At 64.1% G+C, this 12,449-nt stretch overlaps 1 protein-coding gene across 2 annotated transcripts in view; it reads right to left on the reverse strand.

Annotated features, from left to right (window-relative positions):
• Positions 1-12,449, reverse strand: part of SULT4A1 (sulfotransferase family 4A member 1) — a 33,477-nt gene that overhangs the window by 6,314 nt on the left and 14,714 nt on the right. For both annotated transcript variants that reach the window (XR_003424175.2, XM_027070518.2), the window contains exons 2-5: positions 10,334-10,464; positions 9,119-9,199; positions 8,484-8,610; positions 4,043-4,137 (exon numbers count right to left, since the gene is read on the reverse strand). Coding sequence is in view for 1 of the 2 variants with exons in the window: in XM_027070518.2 (XP_026926319.1) it covers positions 4,043-4,137; positions 8,484-8,610; positions 9,119-9,199; positions 10,334-10,464 (434 nt within the window). In the remaining variant the exon portion in view is untranslated. The remainder of the gene's footprint in view (positions 1-4,042; positions 4,138-8,483; positions 8,611-9,118; positions 9,200-10,333; positions 10,465-12,449) is intronic.

Below are 12,449 nucleotides of genomic sequence, written 5' to 3' on the forward strand. Positions count from 1 at the left end.
CCCCACTCATGCTCTGTCTCAAAAATAAAATAAAAACATTAAAAAAAAAAAAAAGTGAGGCCCTTGGCCACAGTAAATGCCATTTGGTTCCTCTGGCATTGGGAATGTGAGTCCCAGCTGAGAGGGGTGCAGGCAGGGCTGGGGGTCTGAGCTTCTTGCTGAGGAGGCCAGTAAGGCACGGCAGGAACCCTCACCTTTCAGGGCCTGGAACGAAGCCAGAGAAGCCAGGCACAGGTCTGTGGTGTAGCTGCTAAGTTTTGTACGTGCTACATCCCATTCCGTCATGGTTTAGTAACTAAGATAATGGTCAAGTTACTCATTGCGGAGTCACCTGAGGCTCCGGGAAGCCGCTGTCCGGGCCCTTGTGCGTGTGCACGCAGCTGAACGGGCTCGGGGTTTCTCCTTGCACACCAGGCCTGTGGTGTGGGAGTGCACGCCCATGGTACAGGCGGGCGCGAAACACTCCGTGGAACCGGCATGCCTAGTGCCCCCCCCCCCCCCGGGTCAGTGCCCAGGGGAAAAGAAAGCTTCTGCCTGCCGAGACACAAGCACGTTCACAGGACGTTATTATTCCTAACCACTGCAAATGGAAGCAACCCGAACGCCCGGCAACACTGGATGGCGAAACGAGTTGTGGCGTCTGGCGTGTCCCTGCCGCAACGGAAAACCACACCAACAGAGAACCAGCCTGCCCCATGAAGCACTGCCGAAGCTCAAAGCGTTACACTGAGCAAAAGAAGGCAGACACCCGCGTATGTGCCACAGGACTCCGTTCATGGGAGGCTCAAAAACAAGCAGAATTAACCGGAACCAACAGAGATAGAAGACTGGTCACCAATGGGAAGCAGAGGTGTTGACTGGAAAAAGCTAGAATGTTCTGGATCCCGATCTAGGTGACGATTACACAGATGTATGTGCGTAAAAAAACCTATCAAGCTGTGGACATATGATTTGTATACTGGACCGTATGCACTACATCTCCCTAAGATGTGAAAAAAGAACAATGATGGACATTCGCTGAGTGTTACTGACCTCCTGTGCGTTAGGCCCTGCTCGAAGATGATGCCGCCTGTGATCCTCTTATAACCCTGTGACGGAGGAGCAGTCTCATCTCCCGGCTTACGGGGCCCGGACAGGCCTCGACAAGAGCGGGTCCCACACCCACACCCAGGTCGGCACCAGGGAGAGGAGGGAGTTGGCTCCCGGAGGCCCCCCTCCCGGGCCTGCAGCCATCTGTAGACGCCTGGGCCTGGGAGACGCGTGACGGCCTTGCTCACGTCTGGTGGTCAGGCAGGGCTGGCGGCTGGGCCACCATTCTTCTTCCCCGGCGTCGCCAGTGGGACACTCGGGCATCCCCCACGAAGTCTACGAGGGCCAGCCCAGCAACGTGAGCCCTCCCCCAGCTCCTGAGAGCGGCGTGCCTGGCCAGGCCTCCAAATTCGCATGGCCCGGCCCGGTGTCGGCATGGGAGGCTGCAGGAGGGCACAGACACTGGAGGCAGGACTCACGAGGGCCCCACACCACCTGTTCCCCTTCTTGAGCTCGAGTCACGTGGCCTCCTGCTCGTGGCATCCCTGCTGGCCGTCCTGTGGTCCCCTCAAGTTCAACAAGGCCAAAAGCGAGCTCCCCTCTTCATGCAGAGCCTGCTCCTCCTTCCGTGTTTCCAGTCAGATCTCTGTAGGATCAAGGCCAAATTCCACACCGTGCCCTGCCTACCTTACCTAGTGTCACTGAGTCCCCTCCCAGTGCCTGTCCCCAACCCCACCACCAGGAACCACGTGGACTCTCCACATGAACTCTTTCGCCTGAGCTGTGGCCTTGGTCAGGACGCCGGGCTGCTCTGCCTGGAGCCGCCCTCCCAGGCTCGCTCACTCACTCACCGTCCCCTCATGGAGCCTGCGGCAGCCCACCCCAGGCGAGCCCCTCGATCCCTGGGCCTCTGGCTTCTTAACAAGGAGGAAGGGCTTCTGCCGCGAAGGCCACGTATCCATCTACAAATGCGTCCTGAGAACTGTCACGCATCAGGCACGGACGTAAAAGCAGAAATAGGCACCGAAACTCCCAGCCCCGGTGGAGCTCACTCTGGTAGGGGAGACGGTGAGCAAAACACAGACACAGGTGACAAAGCACGGGGCGAAAGGGCGGACGCTGTGGATGGGGAGGGGCCGATTCAAGCGGGCATCAGGGGAAGCGTCACCAATGGCAACAGAGACCCAAAGAAGTGAGGGAGCGACCCACGCAGGTGGGGGATCGGACGTTCCAGGCAGGGCCACAGCAAACAAAGCCCCTGAAACAGAAGCCGGCCCCGCAGGTGGCAAGAACAAGCAGCCAGTGTGGAGCCAGACGCCCAGGCACCGGGCCGCTGAGTGAGACCTGACCTGCTCTCAGAGCGACGTGTGGCCGGAGGAGCACAATCTGACCGGCGTGCGCACCGTCAGGGCAGCCGCCGTGCTGCAGTCACACAGGGCGTGGGCCTGGGGGACACAGGGAGGCCACCCGGGAGGCCGCACGAGTGATGACCTAGGCTGGAGTGATGCTGACCTGGACCACGGAGACTGGGGGCCGAGTGGTCAGATAGGGGCATATTGGGAAAAGAGAGGCCACGGGATTGGGAAGAGGGACACGAGGTGCGAGACGAAGTCAGAAGTTAAGGGTGACTCATGACTTTCACCTCAGGGACACAGATGGACCTGGCCACCACGATCTCGCACAGAGGAGCTGTGGAGGATTTGAGGGGAAACCTGCACTCTGGTGAGACTCCCCAGGCAGCCCTTCAGGGAGAAAGGTGCAGGGGTGGCCAGTGGAGAGCGAGGGCGGGGAGGGTCCATGTCTGGCGGGCAGTCACCAGGGGAGGTAGCAGGGATGGCAAGAGACAAGAGCCCAGCCTGAGGCCCGAGGCCCGGGCGTACCACCGAGCACCCGGGAAGACAGCAGCCAGGGACGTGGGACCGTGGGGCGTCCTGAGTGCCAGGGGGAGGGGGCGAACGCCTGTCACCTGCTGCCAGGAGGTCACGCGGGACAACGTGGACGGAGACCGCGGGACTGAGCTGTGTGGCGGCCACAGGTGACCCTGACAGAGCAGCGTGGGGGTACAGGGGCGAGCCCAGCCAGAGCGGGCTCAGGAGGGGTGACAACTGTGAGGGGACCTGCGGCAAAGCGGAGCAGAGGAGCCAGAGAGGGAAGGGGCTTAGGGCAGGCTCGCCTTTCGTCCGTCCTAAAAAAGGGGAGCCGTCCAAACGTCCCTCCAGAGACGATGCGGCCCCAGCAGAGAGGATAACGGCGTTCTAGAATTAAGTGAGCCAACGCACGTGCAAAGAACTTTCGATAAAACTCAGCACACGGTAAGGCCGTTAAAAACGTTAATGGAAGCGATGATGCGACACATGACTACGTGACACGTGACACGGCCGGCCCTCCTTCCGTTCGGCGAGCCCTCCAGGGCACAGGCACATCTCGCCTTCAACTGCTCCCCCACCACGGCGGAGCCCGGAACGTTCAGGCAACAACCACCTAATGCCATTTCCTCCTCCACACCCGGTGTCGGGCACTCAGAAGCCCTCGCCCTGGGAGCCGCCGTGTCAGCCATCTGAGCGCTGCCCCTCTGAGGCAATCAGGCCACGAGAGACGAGACATTCGGGCTCTGCCGTCTCAGCCCTTCTCCCCCAGTCACCTGTGGAGCGGGTGCCAGGAGGCAGCAGGGCGAGTCTGGCCGTCACCCTGCTCCCCCGGCCACGGCAGGCAAATCACGGACGGGGCTTTCTGAAGTGCACACCGTCCAACCCAGAAACTGCCCTTGGGGCCCGGGCCTGGGGGACGAGGGCAGGGTCCCACGTGCCAGCGCAGCCTGGAGACCGGCCGCCAGGATTCCGGGCACACCTGGAACACGGGAGTCCCTTCGCCCAGAAGCTGGGGGTCTCGGAGAGGCCGGGCCGCACGCTCCGGTCACGGCCGCCACGGCATTCAAGGGGCAGGCGGGCTCCTGCGGCAGGAGCCCAGGGGCGGAAGGCGCCAAGCCCGCGGCAGCTGCCCGCCCAGCACTCACCCGGTGCATGTCTTCATACTTGAGGAAAAGCACGTTCGAGTCCATGCGGTGTTCCCAGAACTCCTGCACGTGCTCAAACCAGGAGCCGTAACCCACTGCGGAGACAAGGGGACAGGTGAAATCACAGCCCAGGGGGAACCAACGTGCACAAGTGGGGTGGCCTGGCTCCCTGCCTTCCGGGAGGTTCCGCTCTTACTGGCCAACAGCTGTGGTCCAGGAAGGGGAGAACGAGCTCTCAGCTCCGGGGGCAGTACCCCAGGTGAGCCCCTTCTCGAGTCCCAGACCCCCGGCTTTGTGTGCCAGTGTCTCCTGCCAACGGTCCTCGGCCCCTCCCCTCCCCCACCCCCGGACGCCCTGAAGACCTGACCACCAGGGGCAAAGCCTCTGCTCAGCAGCGGGAAGGACGCTACCGGGCTCCCACGAGTTTCTGTTTAACACGAGGTCACCAGGAAGGGAGCCACGCCCGGCGCGACGGAGACACGGGGCCGGTCGGTTCCGCCGGGGGCAGGACAAAGTACAGGCAGCTCTAAGAGCCGAGCGTGAGGCCCCGCCAGGCCAAGAGGGCCACGGGCACAATGCCGGGCAGAACCAGGAAGTCGCCGGGAGCAGGAGGGGCGGCGTGCGCTGACACACGAGGCCCACGCCCCACACCACAGCCCCCGCACTTTCCACACCCCTCAGGGCTTTGGTTTGCCACATGGGCAGGTGGGGGGCAGCTGCCAGTCCGTGCGGCCCCACTGCTTCGAAATGTTCTGTATAAACACCACGGATCCTCACCCGCTCCCTCAGCGAGACGAGTCTTCCCGGGGGCCTTCCGTGTTAAATGGAGGAAGGCCTCAGCCAGAGAACTCGGGGCCCTGCCAGGCACCAAGGAGCAGCCCGGCCGGGTGCTAGGCGCCAGCCAGGAGCGCTGGCCACACTGCCCGTAGCCCTGCTCCGCCCCCGCCCCCCCCCCCCCCCGGGTGCCCATCCATCCCACAAACACTGGGCCCGTGGATCCCGCTTCTTGGGCTCAAATTGCTCCCAGCCTGTCTGGAGTCACCAAGAAGACTGGCGGCGAAGATACGAGTGACCGACACTGGGAGGGAGGCACTGTGACACGAGGGGCCCCGTCCCCCGTGGGGACAGACCCGGGAGGGTGCATTAGGGCTGTGAATGGACTTAAAGGTGTAAGGACAGGAAGGCCATCAAGGTGGCTCAGAGCACAAGGTCAGACGGGACAGAGGGGGCACAGCGGAATGGCAAAGGAATGCCCCAGGTGAGGCGGCCCGGCCTCTCAGATCCCACGCCGGCCGTGTGACCGGGGCAGGCCGCTTAGCCTTTCTGAGCCTCGTCCTCCACAAGCGGGGTGACAACAGGACCTATAGGGCAGCCAGCAGCCAGCACGGCGAGAACACCCACGTAATGCTCGCGGCCCCAGGGCCTGTTGGGGGGAAAGCACCGACTTGTTCCCTCTGGTCCCGCGCAGACTGGGACTGCCGAGGGACACGGAGGCCAGGGGTTGGCAGGGGACTGCTCCTGTCCCTGTCAGAGTCACACCTCAAGCAGGAATGCAGCCTCCACCCCCCACGTTGCAGAAAACCTCATGGATTTAAGTGCGTGACAGGCTGGGAAAACCCATTCCTGCCATGCCCAGCCAGCCCGGGGCCATGACGTCAGTCTGCCGTCTCGCCAGCAGGTGGCAGCACAGCAGCAGCCCGGCCCCACACTTGAAGAGCGTCCGGAGGGAGCTGGAGTCCGTCAGGGGTCACTTCACTGAGGGGTGGCCCGAAGGCCCAGATCCCAAGGGAAAAGCTTGGGCTTTTCCCAGGGGCTCCGGCAGGGGTCGGGGTCAGAGGCAGAGATGACAGAACAAAGCGAACATGGATTCAGCCAAAAGGCCTTGTTAGGGACCCACCGTGGGTTAAATCCTAGCCCGCTAGGGCCTCGGTCTCCTCACTGCAGAGGTCTAGCTGCTGGGCCCGGGGTCCCCCCGGCACGCCTCCCACGGCCAGCCCGGCACATCCCGCCCACCCCATACACAGCAGGCCGGCCTTAAAAGGCAGGCCAGCCTTCCCACTTGAGAGGACGAGGCAGAGTCCAGAGAAGGGAACAAGGACCAACTCACCAACGGGCTAATAATAAGCACGGGGGCCCCGAGAGGAGAACCCGCCTCCCGGGTCACTGCCCGCGCTGGCACACAGTTCAGGTGACCTGAGTCCGGGGACAGAGCAGGAGTCCAACAGTCATGAACAGAGAAGGCAAGAAAAATCCCTGTCATCCCAAGGGGCTGTGTGAGAAAAGTTGCAGAACAGGCAAGCAATGCCCATGGGGGGTGAGGTGGGGACTGAACAGGAGGGGTGACGTGGGGACGGTGAGGACAGTGGTCACTGCACATAAGAACAGGTGGCAGGGACAGTGAGAGATGGGGACAGCGGTCACTCACACAGGGCCGATGATCACAAGGACGGCACATGCCTGTGTCTCTCCCGGCCCTGGTTAGCAGGTGCAGAGAGGGGACAGACCCCGACGGCGGGGACACTGCTTTTCCCACTCGGGCTGTGCCACCCTGGGAAGGAAGCTCCGCCAGGGTACCTCTCTGCCTCCCCCCACCGTGTTCCCTCCGTTCCCGGAAGTCAACGTGCTCATCCAAGCAGATCAGCTGGGAGAAGAGTAGCTCGCTCTCCCCACTCTGTGTGAGTGACCCTGCCCGCGGGACGGGCCTCCACGCTCCGTCACCTGGCATGCGGCCCCAGGCACCCCACCCCGAGTGCACAAGCCTCAACACCCGTACGCAGGGCTCTGGAAGCAGGTCGTCTAAGGTCACTCTATTAGCAAACGGTGCCCGGCCACGGCTTCTTCTGCACTGTATTCTTCAAATTCTTTGGAACCTCACACAGAGAGGACAGCGCAAGCCTCCGAGGGCCCCAGATGAGGTGCGCTGGCTGCCAGCAATGGGAGAACAAAGAGGACGTGGGGGGGGGGGGCTAAGTACACGTGGCGGGAGACGCTGGTGGGATGGCAGCAACTGTGTGTGGCCTTGAACTGCAGTGTCGGGCCGTGCCGTGACCTTTAAAACTCGGGAACGCCTGTATCGGGGTAACTTCTAACCGCCCTGGCCCAAGCAGGAGCTAATTTAAGACCGACACCAGGTGGCAGTCAGAAGCTGGTGGACGCCTGTCCACGGGACGCTGTCGTCATGCGGGTGGCTGCTTCTCTAGAGGCAGCGGAACATGCTGGGACTTAAGGACGTGGTTTGGAAACCACACTAAATGGCTTACTCCAAACGCCTGGCAGACCGTAAGGACCTGAGCCAGACGGCAGGCAGGCCGGGGGGGTGGGGGAGGAGGCTGGGCAGAGGGTCTTTCGTGGACTCCAGGGACTTTGGGGCAAGTGCAGTGGCCACCTCCCCCGCGCCCACCCCCAGCAGAGCTGGAGCAGATTCCGAGCAGCTCTGGGCTCCAGGCTCCGGGCACCGAGGGCCACGTGTGCTCCACTGCACCCGTGAGGGGCCGGCCTTCCAAGAGGCTTGTGAGGGAGCTCCGGTTCAGCTGCCCGGGACTTATTTGGGACACGACATTCCTGATTTCCCCCGTGCACCTCACCCTGGTCTTGTCCCATAACCTCAGTGCGGAACCTCCGACTGGGCCGCACCAGCGGACAGCGAGGCTGAGCGCTGAGACGGGAGACGGGAAATAAAATGAGAAGTGTATCTTCAGACTCGGGCATGGAATCGTCTGGGCCCGGATCTAACGGAAGTACTGACGTGGCCCATCTGCAGCCTTCCGGGTGCAAACCCGCACTCAACTCCCGCTCTTGGGCCCAGAAGGGTCCCCCGAGAGGCCACGGATGGCAACAGGAGAGCCACCTCGGGCAGGGGCTGCCGACTCCACGGACAAGGCCCCAGTGCAGTGGGTGTGGCCCGGGCTCTCCCGCCCCGGGGAGCGGGGGGAGACGTACAGAAGGGCCCCTGGCAAGCCGGGCCCCCCAGCTTGACTCCTCCCTGCCCAGACGAGCTCCTGTACAGAGCACGGCCTGCCCTTAACCCCAAGCAGACCCCGGTCACACAGCCGGGAGCTGGGGGCCCAAGCCTGCCTGCCCCATCCTCCGGGGCAGCTGAAGGTCCACGAAGCCGCAGCCCCCGCTCGGGCCTCTGTCCCCGACAGCAGGACTATCTGGGCCTCCGTTTCTACTGTTCAAAATCCCGGCAGGAAGAGAAGCGCTTTTACCTGGGGAAGTTCTCGGGACGCCAACGACGTGCTCAGAGAGACGGGGTTCTGAGCTGGAAGCCCCGGCTGCCGCCCTGGGGAGCTTCCCCCACCCCGGCCCCGCTCCTCCGCCCGTGGGCAGGAAAGCAGGCCCAACCCACGCGGTTATCGTGGGGACCGGGGGCATCGTGCACGAGGCACACGCACGCACGGGCAACGAGGGAGCCACTGATGGCGCCGGCCGACACACTTACGCTTGTCGTTCGCGAACCTCCGGCAGAACTCCTGGAAAGTGCCCCGGTAGCTCATGGTCCGCAGGGAACGGTGGAACTGGTAGTAGGACACCACCAGGTCCTTGGGGTTCCGAGCCATGTATATGACCTGCGGCGGGAGGGAGGGGCGGCTCGGTCGCTGCTCCTCGGAGCCACCGCGCAGACGCCCCACCCCCCACCCCAAGACCAGCCCCGCTCCAGCCGAGGACACCCTCCCCCTGCAACGGGCATCCGTGTTACATTCCCGTCCCGCACCATGACTCCAAAGGGACTGGAGGACAGAAGCAGGCCGGTCCGGACCCTGCCGATGAGAATCAGAAGCGTCTCGAACCGAGCACACCAAGAAAGTGAGGAAAGTCAGAGACCGTGAACGCGGCCGTGGGTCCTCGGCCCCACGGGACCAAGGCCGGACCCAGGCGGGTCACGCCCACGTTCCGCTGCGAGGAAGAGCCTAAATGAGAACCACGGATAAAACGCCAGGGACGGGAGCCCAAAGCTGGCCTCCACCGCGTCCTAGCACGCCTGGGCCTCTGGGAACTCAGGACTGGGACCTGAGCCCTGCGGGACGGTCTCTGCTTGCTGGGGGCTCCGCCGGGGAGTGGGGGCAGGAGGGTTACCTTAGAATCGCCATTGTGGAGATCGGAGGGCAGGAAGCGGTAGGGGAGGTGACTCTTGATGAGGCGAGGCGACGTCAGCTCCTGCAGAGGGTCGGGGGGACAGCGTCAGAGGACACACGGCTGCTCGCCCGCCCCAGGACCAGCAGCGCCCCTGACAAGCTCCTCACCCGACATCTGGCCGCCCTCCAGACCGGGCGAGACGCGGTCCCTGTCCTCGGGCACCCACAGTGCGAGCCAAGCTATCGCTGGCACAGGGGCTTGCTCAGAGGGCCTGCCCGGGCCGTGAAGGGCAGAGAGGAAGCAGGAGGCCGAGGTGCCCAGGGGCGCCTGCTGGACCAGTCACATCAGCATCGGGCCCTCCTGCTGCTCCCGGAACGTGCCAGGCCCACGCTCCCTGCTGCCCGTCCCAGCGTGCCCGCGTGGCTCCCCTCTTGGGACCTTACTCAGCCATCCCCGAGAGGCGCCTGCCGTCCTGTGTGCTGTCCCGCCTTGTGCCCTATACGGTATCGCCATTAAACCCCAGGTTCTTGCTCTTCCTCCCCTCTGGTCTCCCTCGCTAGAATGCAAATTCTCGGAGGGTCACGACAGCCGTGTCCGTTTTGGCCTCGGCTGCACGCCAGGGTCAAAGGCAGGGCTCCGCAGGTGGTGGGCACGGCACTACAGAAGGGCTCCACGGAGGAGTCGACACGGGTTGGATCCGTGTGGCCAACACTGGGGTGCAGACGCCCCGGGGCAGCTGCGTGAGCACTGGAGGCCGGGGTGCAGGCAGAGACCGGCTCCCACAGGACTCTGGACCGTACCCGGAGAGCAGTGAGAGGAGGGCGGGGTGCACCCTCGGAGCTGTATTTCAGAACGCTCGTCTGGAGGGAGAACGGACGGGCAGTCCACGCAGGAACCGTGGTCTGGGCTGAGAGGTGACGGACAGGAAGGGAGGCTCCATCGGAGCACTAGGATAGACTGGACTTCGGGCTACCTCCTCCACTCCCCCGACAGACGGGGTGAGCCACGCTGGGGAGCCCCCTTTCTACCTCGAAGTCACCCACGACACCCACCGCTCCAACCTCACCGTCACTGCCTACCTCGGGCTCGGGCCCCAGTCTGTCCTGGCTGTCCCCTCTCCCCCCAGCCATGGGCCCCCTGAGCCCCTCAGGAGCAACTATCACTCGGGGACCCCAGGGAGCCCCAGGGCCTGGGCGCTGCTGGCCCAGAGAGTACCTTGATGATGTCCAGGCCCGGCTGCGGGTACTCCAGGACCGGGAGCTGCTCATCGATGTTCATCAAGCCGATCTCATCAGGGTCGGCCCCCTGGCTCACCAAGTAGACCACCTCCTGCAGCAAGCTGGTGCCTGGAGGGAGAGAAGCCCAGGGAGCGGTGCTCAGAGGAAGCCCGGGGGCCAGCCCCGCTCCCCAGGCCGCACCTGCTGCCCAAGACCACACACGTGGCCACCAAGGGCAGAGCCCCGGTGAGCAGGACGCCCAGGAACAGGCAGGACAGGCAAGCAAGAGCGCCAGCACGGACGGGGTAACCCCTGGGAGAAAGGTGGCTCCGGGTGCCTCTTCTGGCCCCCGTGTGCGGACCCCACTCTGCACAGGCTCTCAGCTCCGGGTCCCCGGCGAGCCCAAGGCTATCCCATCACGATCCCACCTGACCTCTCAGAAGAAACAAACACAGCGGGCCGGTGCCTCTCCTCAAGACCGTGGTCGTCTTACTCTGGCGGAATCGGCCTGCTGCCCGTTCCCCATCCCCCCACCCTGAAACGCTGACTGCCGAGAGCACTGCCTCACACCCCTGCCTGCACTCCCCAGAGGGCCTCATGCCGTCCCCCCACCGAAGCCAGCCCCACACGCACCCCCACGCCCGTCTGTCAACCCAGGAACACCCGCCGCCCGTCGCCTCCCCGGGACGGGCGGCCCCGCAGCAGACGGCCAGCCCGCCTGTGGCCCCTGCTCGGGCCTCTGCGCCCCTCGGGTTCTGCCACCAAGGTGAGTGAAGAGCTGGCCCTTCGCCCCCGGGGGCACCTCCAGAGTCCCCATCGCTCTCTGCTTCGGCCCCACTCACCTGGGCTGGCTCCCACCCTCCCCCTGCTCAACAAAGGAGAACGACCATTCCAGCCTGGATGTCAGACGGCACCCCCCCCCCCACCACCGCCAAGGCCCTCCGGGGGGGCCTCCCTTCTCCTCGGGGTAAAGTCTTCCCCACGGCCTGCAGGCCTGCCCTTGGCACTCTGTGCCCCCTTCCACCCCCTCTCTCGGTCCACTGAGCTCCTACTGGCCTCCTGGCAGGTCGGAGCGTGCCAAGCCCACCCCACCGTCTGCACCTGCAAGGCGCCTGCCTGCAGCCCCTTCCTCCCTCCCGCAGGTCCTCCGGGGGTGAGGGCTCCCTGACCGGCCACGTCTAACGCTCCCACATGGCCCCCATCCCCGTGCCGCGCCACGCCCCGGGACAGTCTGCGCGTTCCTTTAAGGCCCCCCCCCCCCCACCATAAAGACACAGGAGCTTTGCTGCACCAGGAGAGCCGGCACCTGGCCGTGCTGAATTCACATCTTCTGAAGGGACGGACAAACGCTGGCTGCTAAGTGATCAGAAGAGGACAGCTTGGTCAAGGAAGACTTCCCAGAGGAAGCAGCTTCGGAGCAAAGGCACTGAAGAAAACAGCGCGGTGGCTTTTTAAATTCACACAGAAGTAACTTCACCTCTTAACCCACAAGATCCTCCCACCAACCCGAAAGGGGGGGGACCATCACCCCCACCTACGGATGAGGAACCTGAGGCCAAACCGTGCCCCAGGTCACACAGCCGGTGTGTGGCATCCACCCCATTCCTCCTGGTGAGAGGCCCGTTCACCCGACAGCCCAGGGCACCTGCACCGGGGAGTCCACGCCCTTAGAAATCAGTGTGGGCAGAGTTCCCAAAACGGGCCTCTCCCAGTGACATCTTCAGGACCCGTTTTTAGTGCCCCCACAGGCCAGGACCCGGACAGACGTTCTCCGCACGTTAACACTGACGAATCAGTCCCCGAAGCCCCATCCCGCCTCCGTAAATACCGACTCGGGAAGGCTGGCCACCTTGGAGCCGGAGGAGGCCCTGCACCTGCCTCCCCGCTGGCCTGTCCCCAGGGGCCCCTCCAGCCCCTCCTCGTCCACTTCCCGGTCAAGCAACTGGGCCTGGCCTTTCCTAGGCCTCAGCACCAGCTACGGGGGGCCACGCTGCACGCCTCCCGGCACATAGGACACGGTCAGCGGGCAGACCCTGGCCTCTCCAGGGCCAGAGCCAGCTGGCAAGAGGGGACGGAACGGTCACAGGAAACCCCAGCTAGAGAGGACGGCAACG

The sequence above is a fragment of the Acinonyx jubatus genome, chromosome B4, assembly GCF_027475565.1.
Source record: "Acinonyx jubatus isolate Ajub_Pintada_27869175 chromosome B4, VMU_Ajub_asm_v1.0, whole genome shotgun sequence".
Lineage (NCBI taxonomy): Eukaryota > Metazoa > Chordata > Mammalia > Carnivora > Felidae > Acinonyx > Acinonyx jubatus.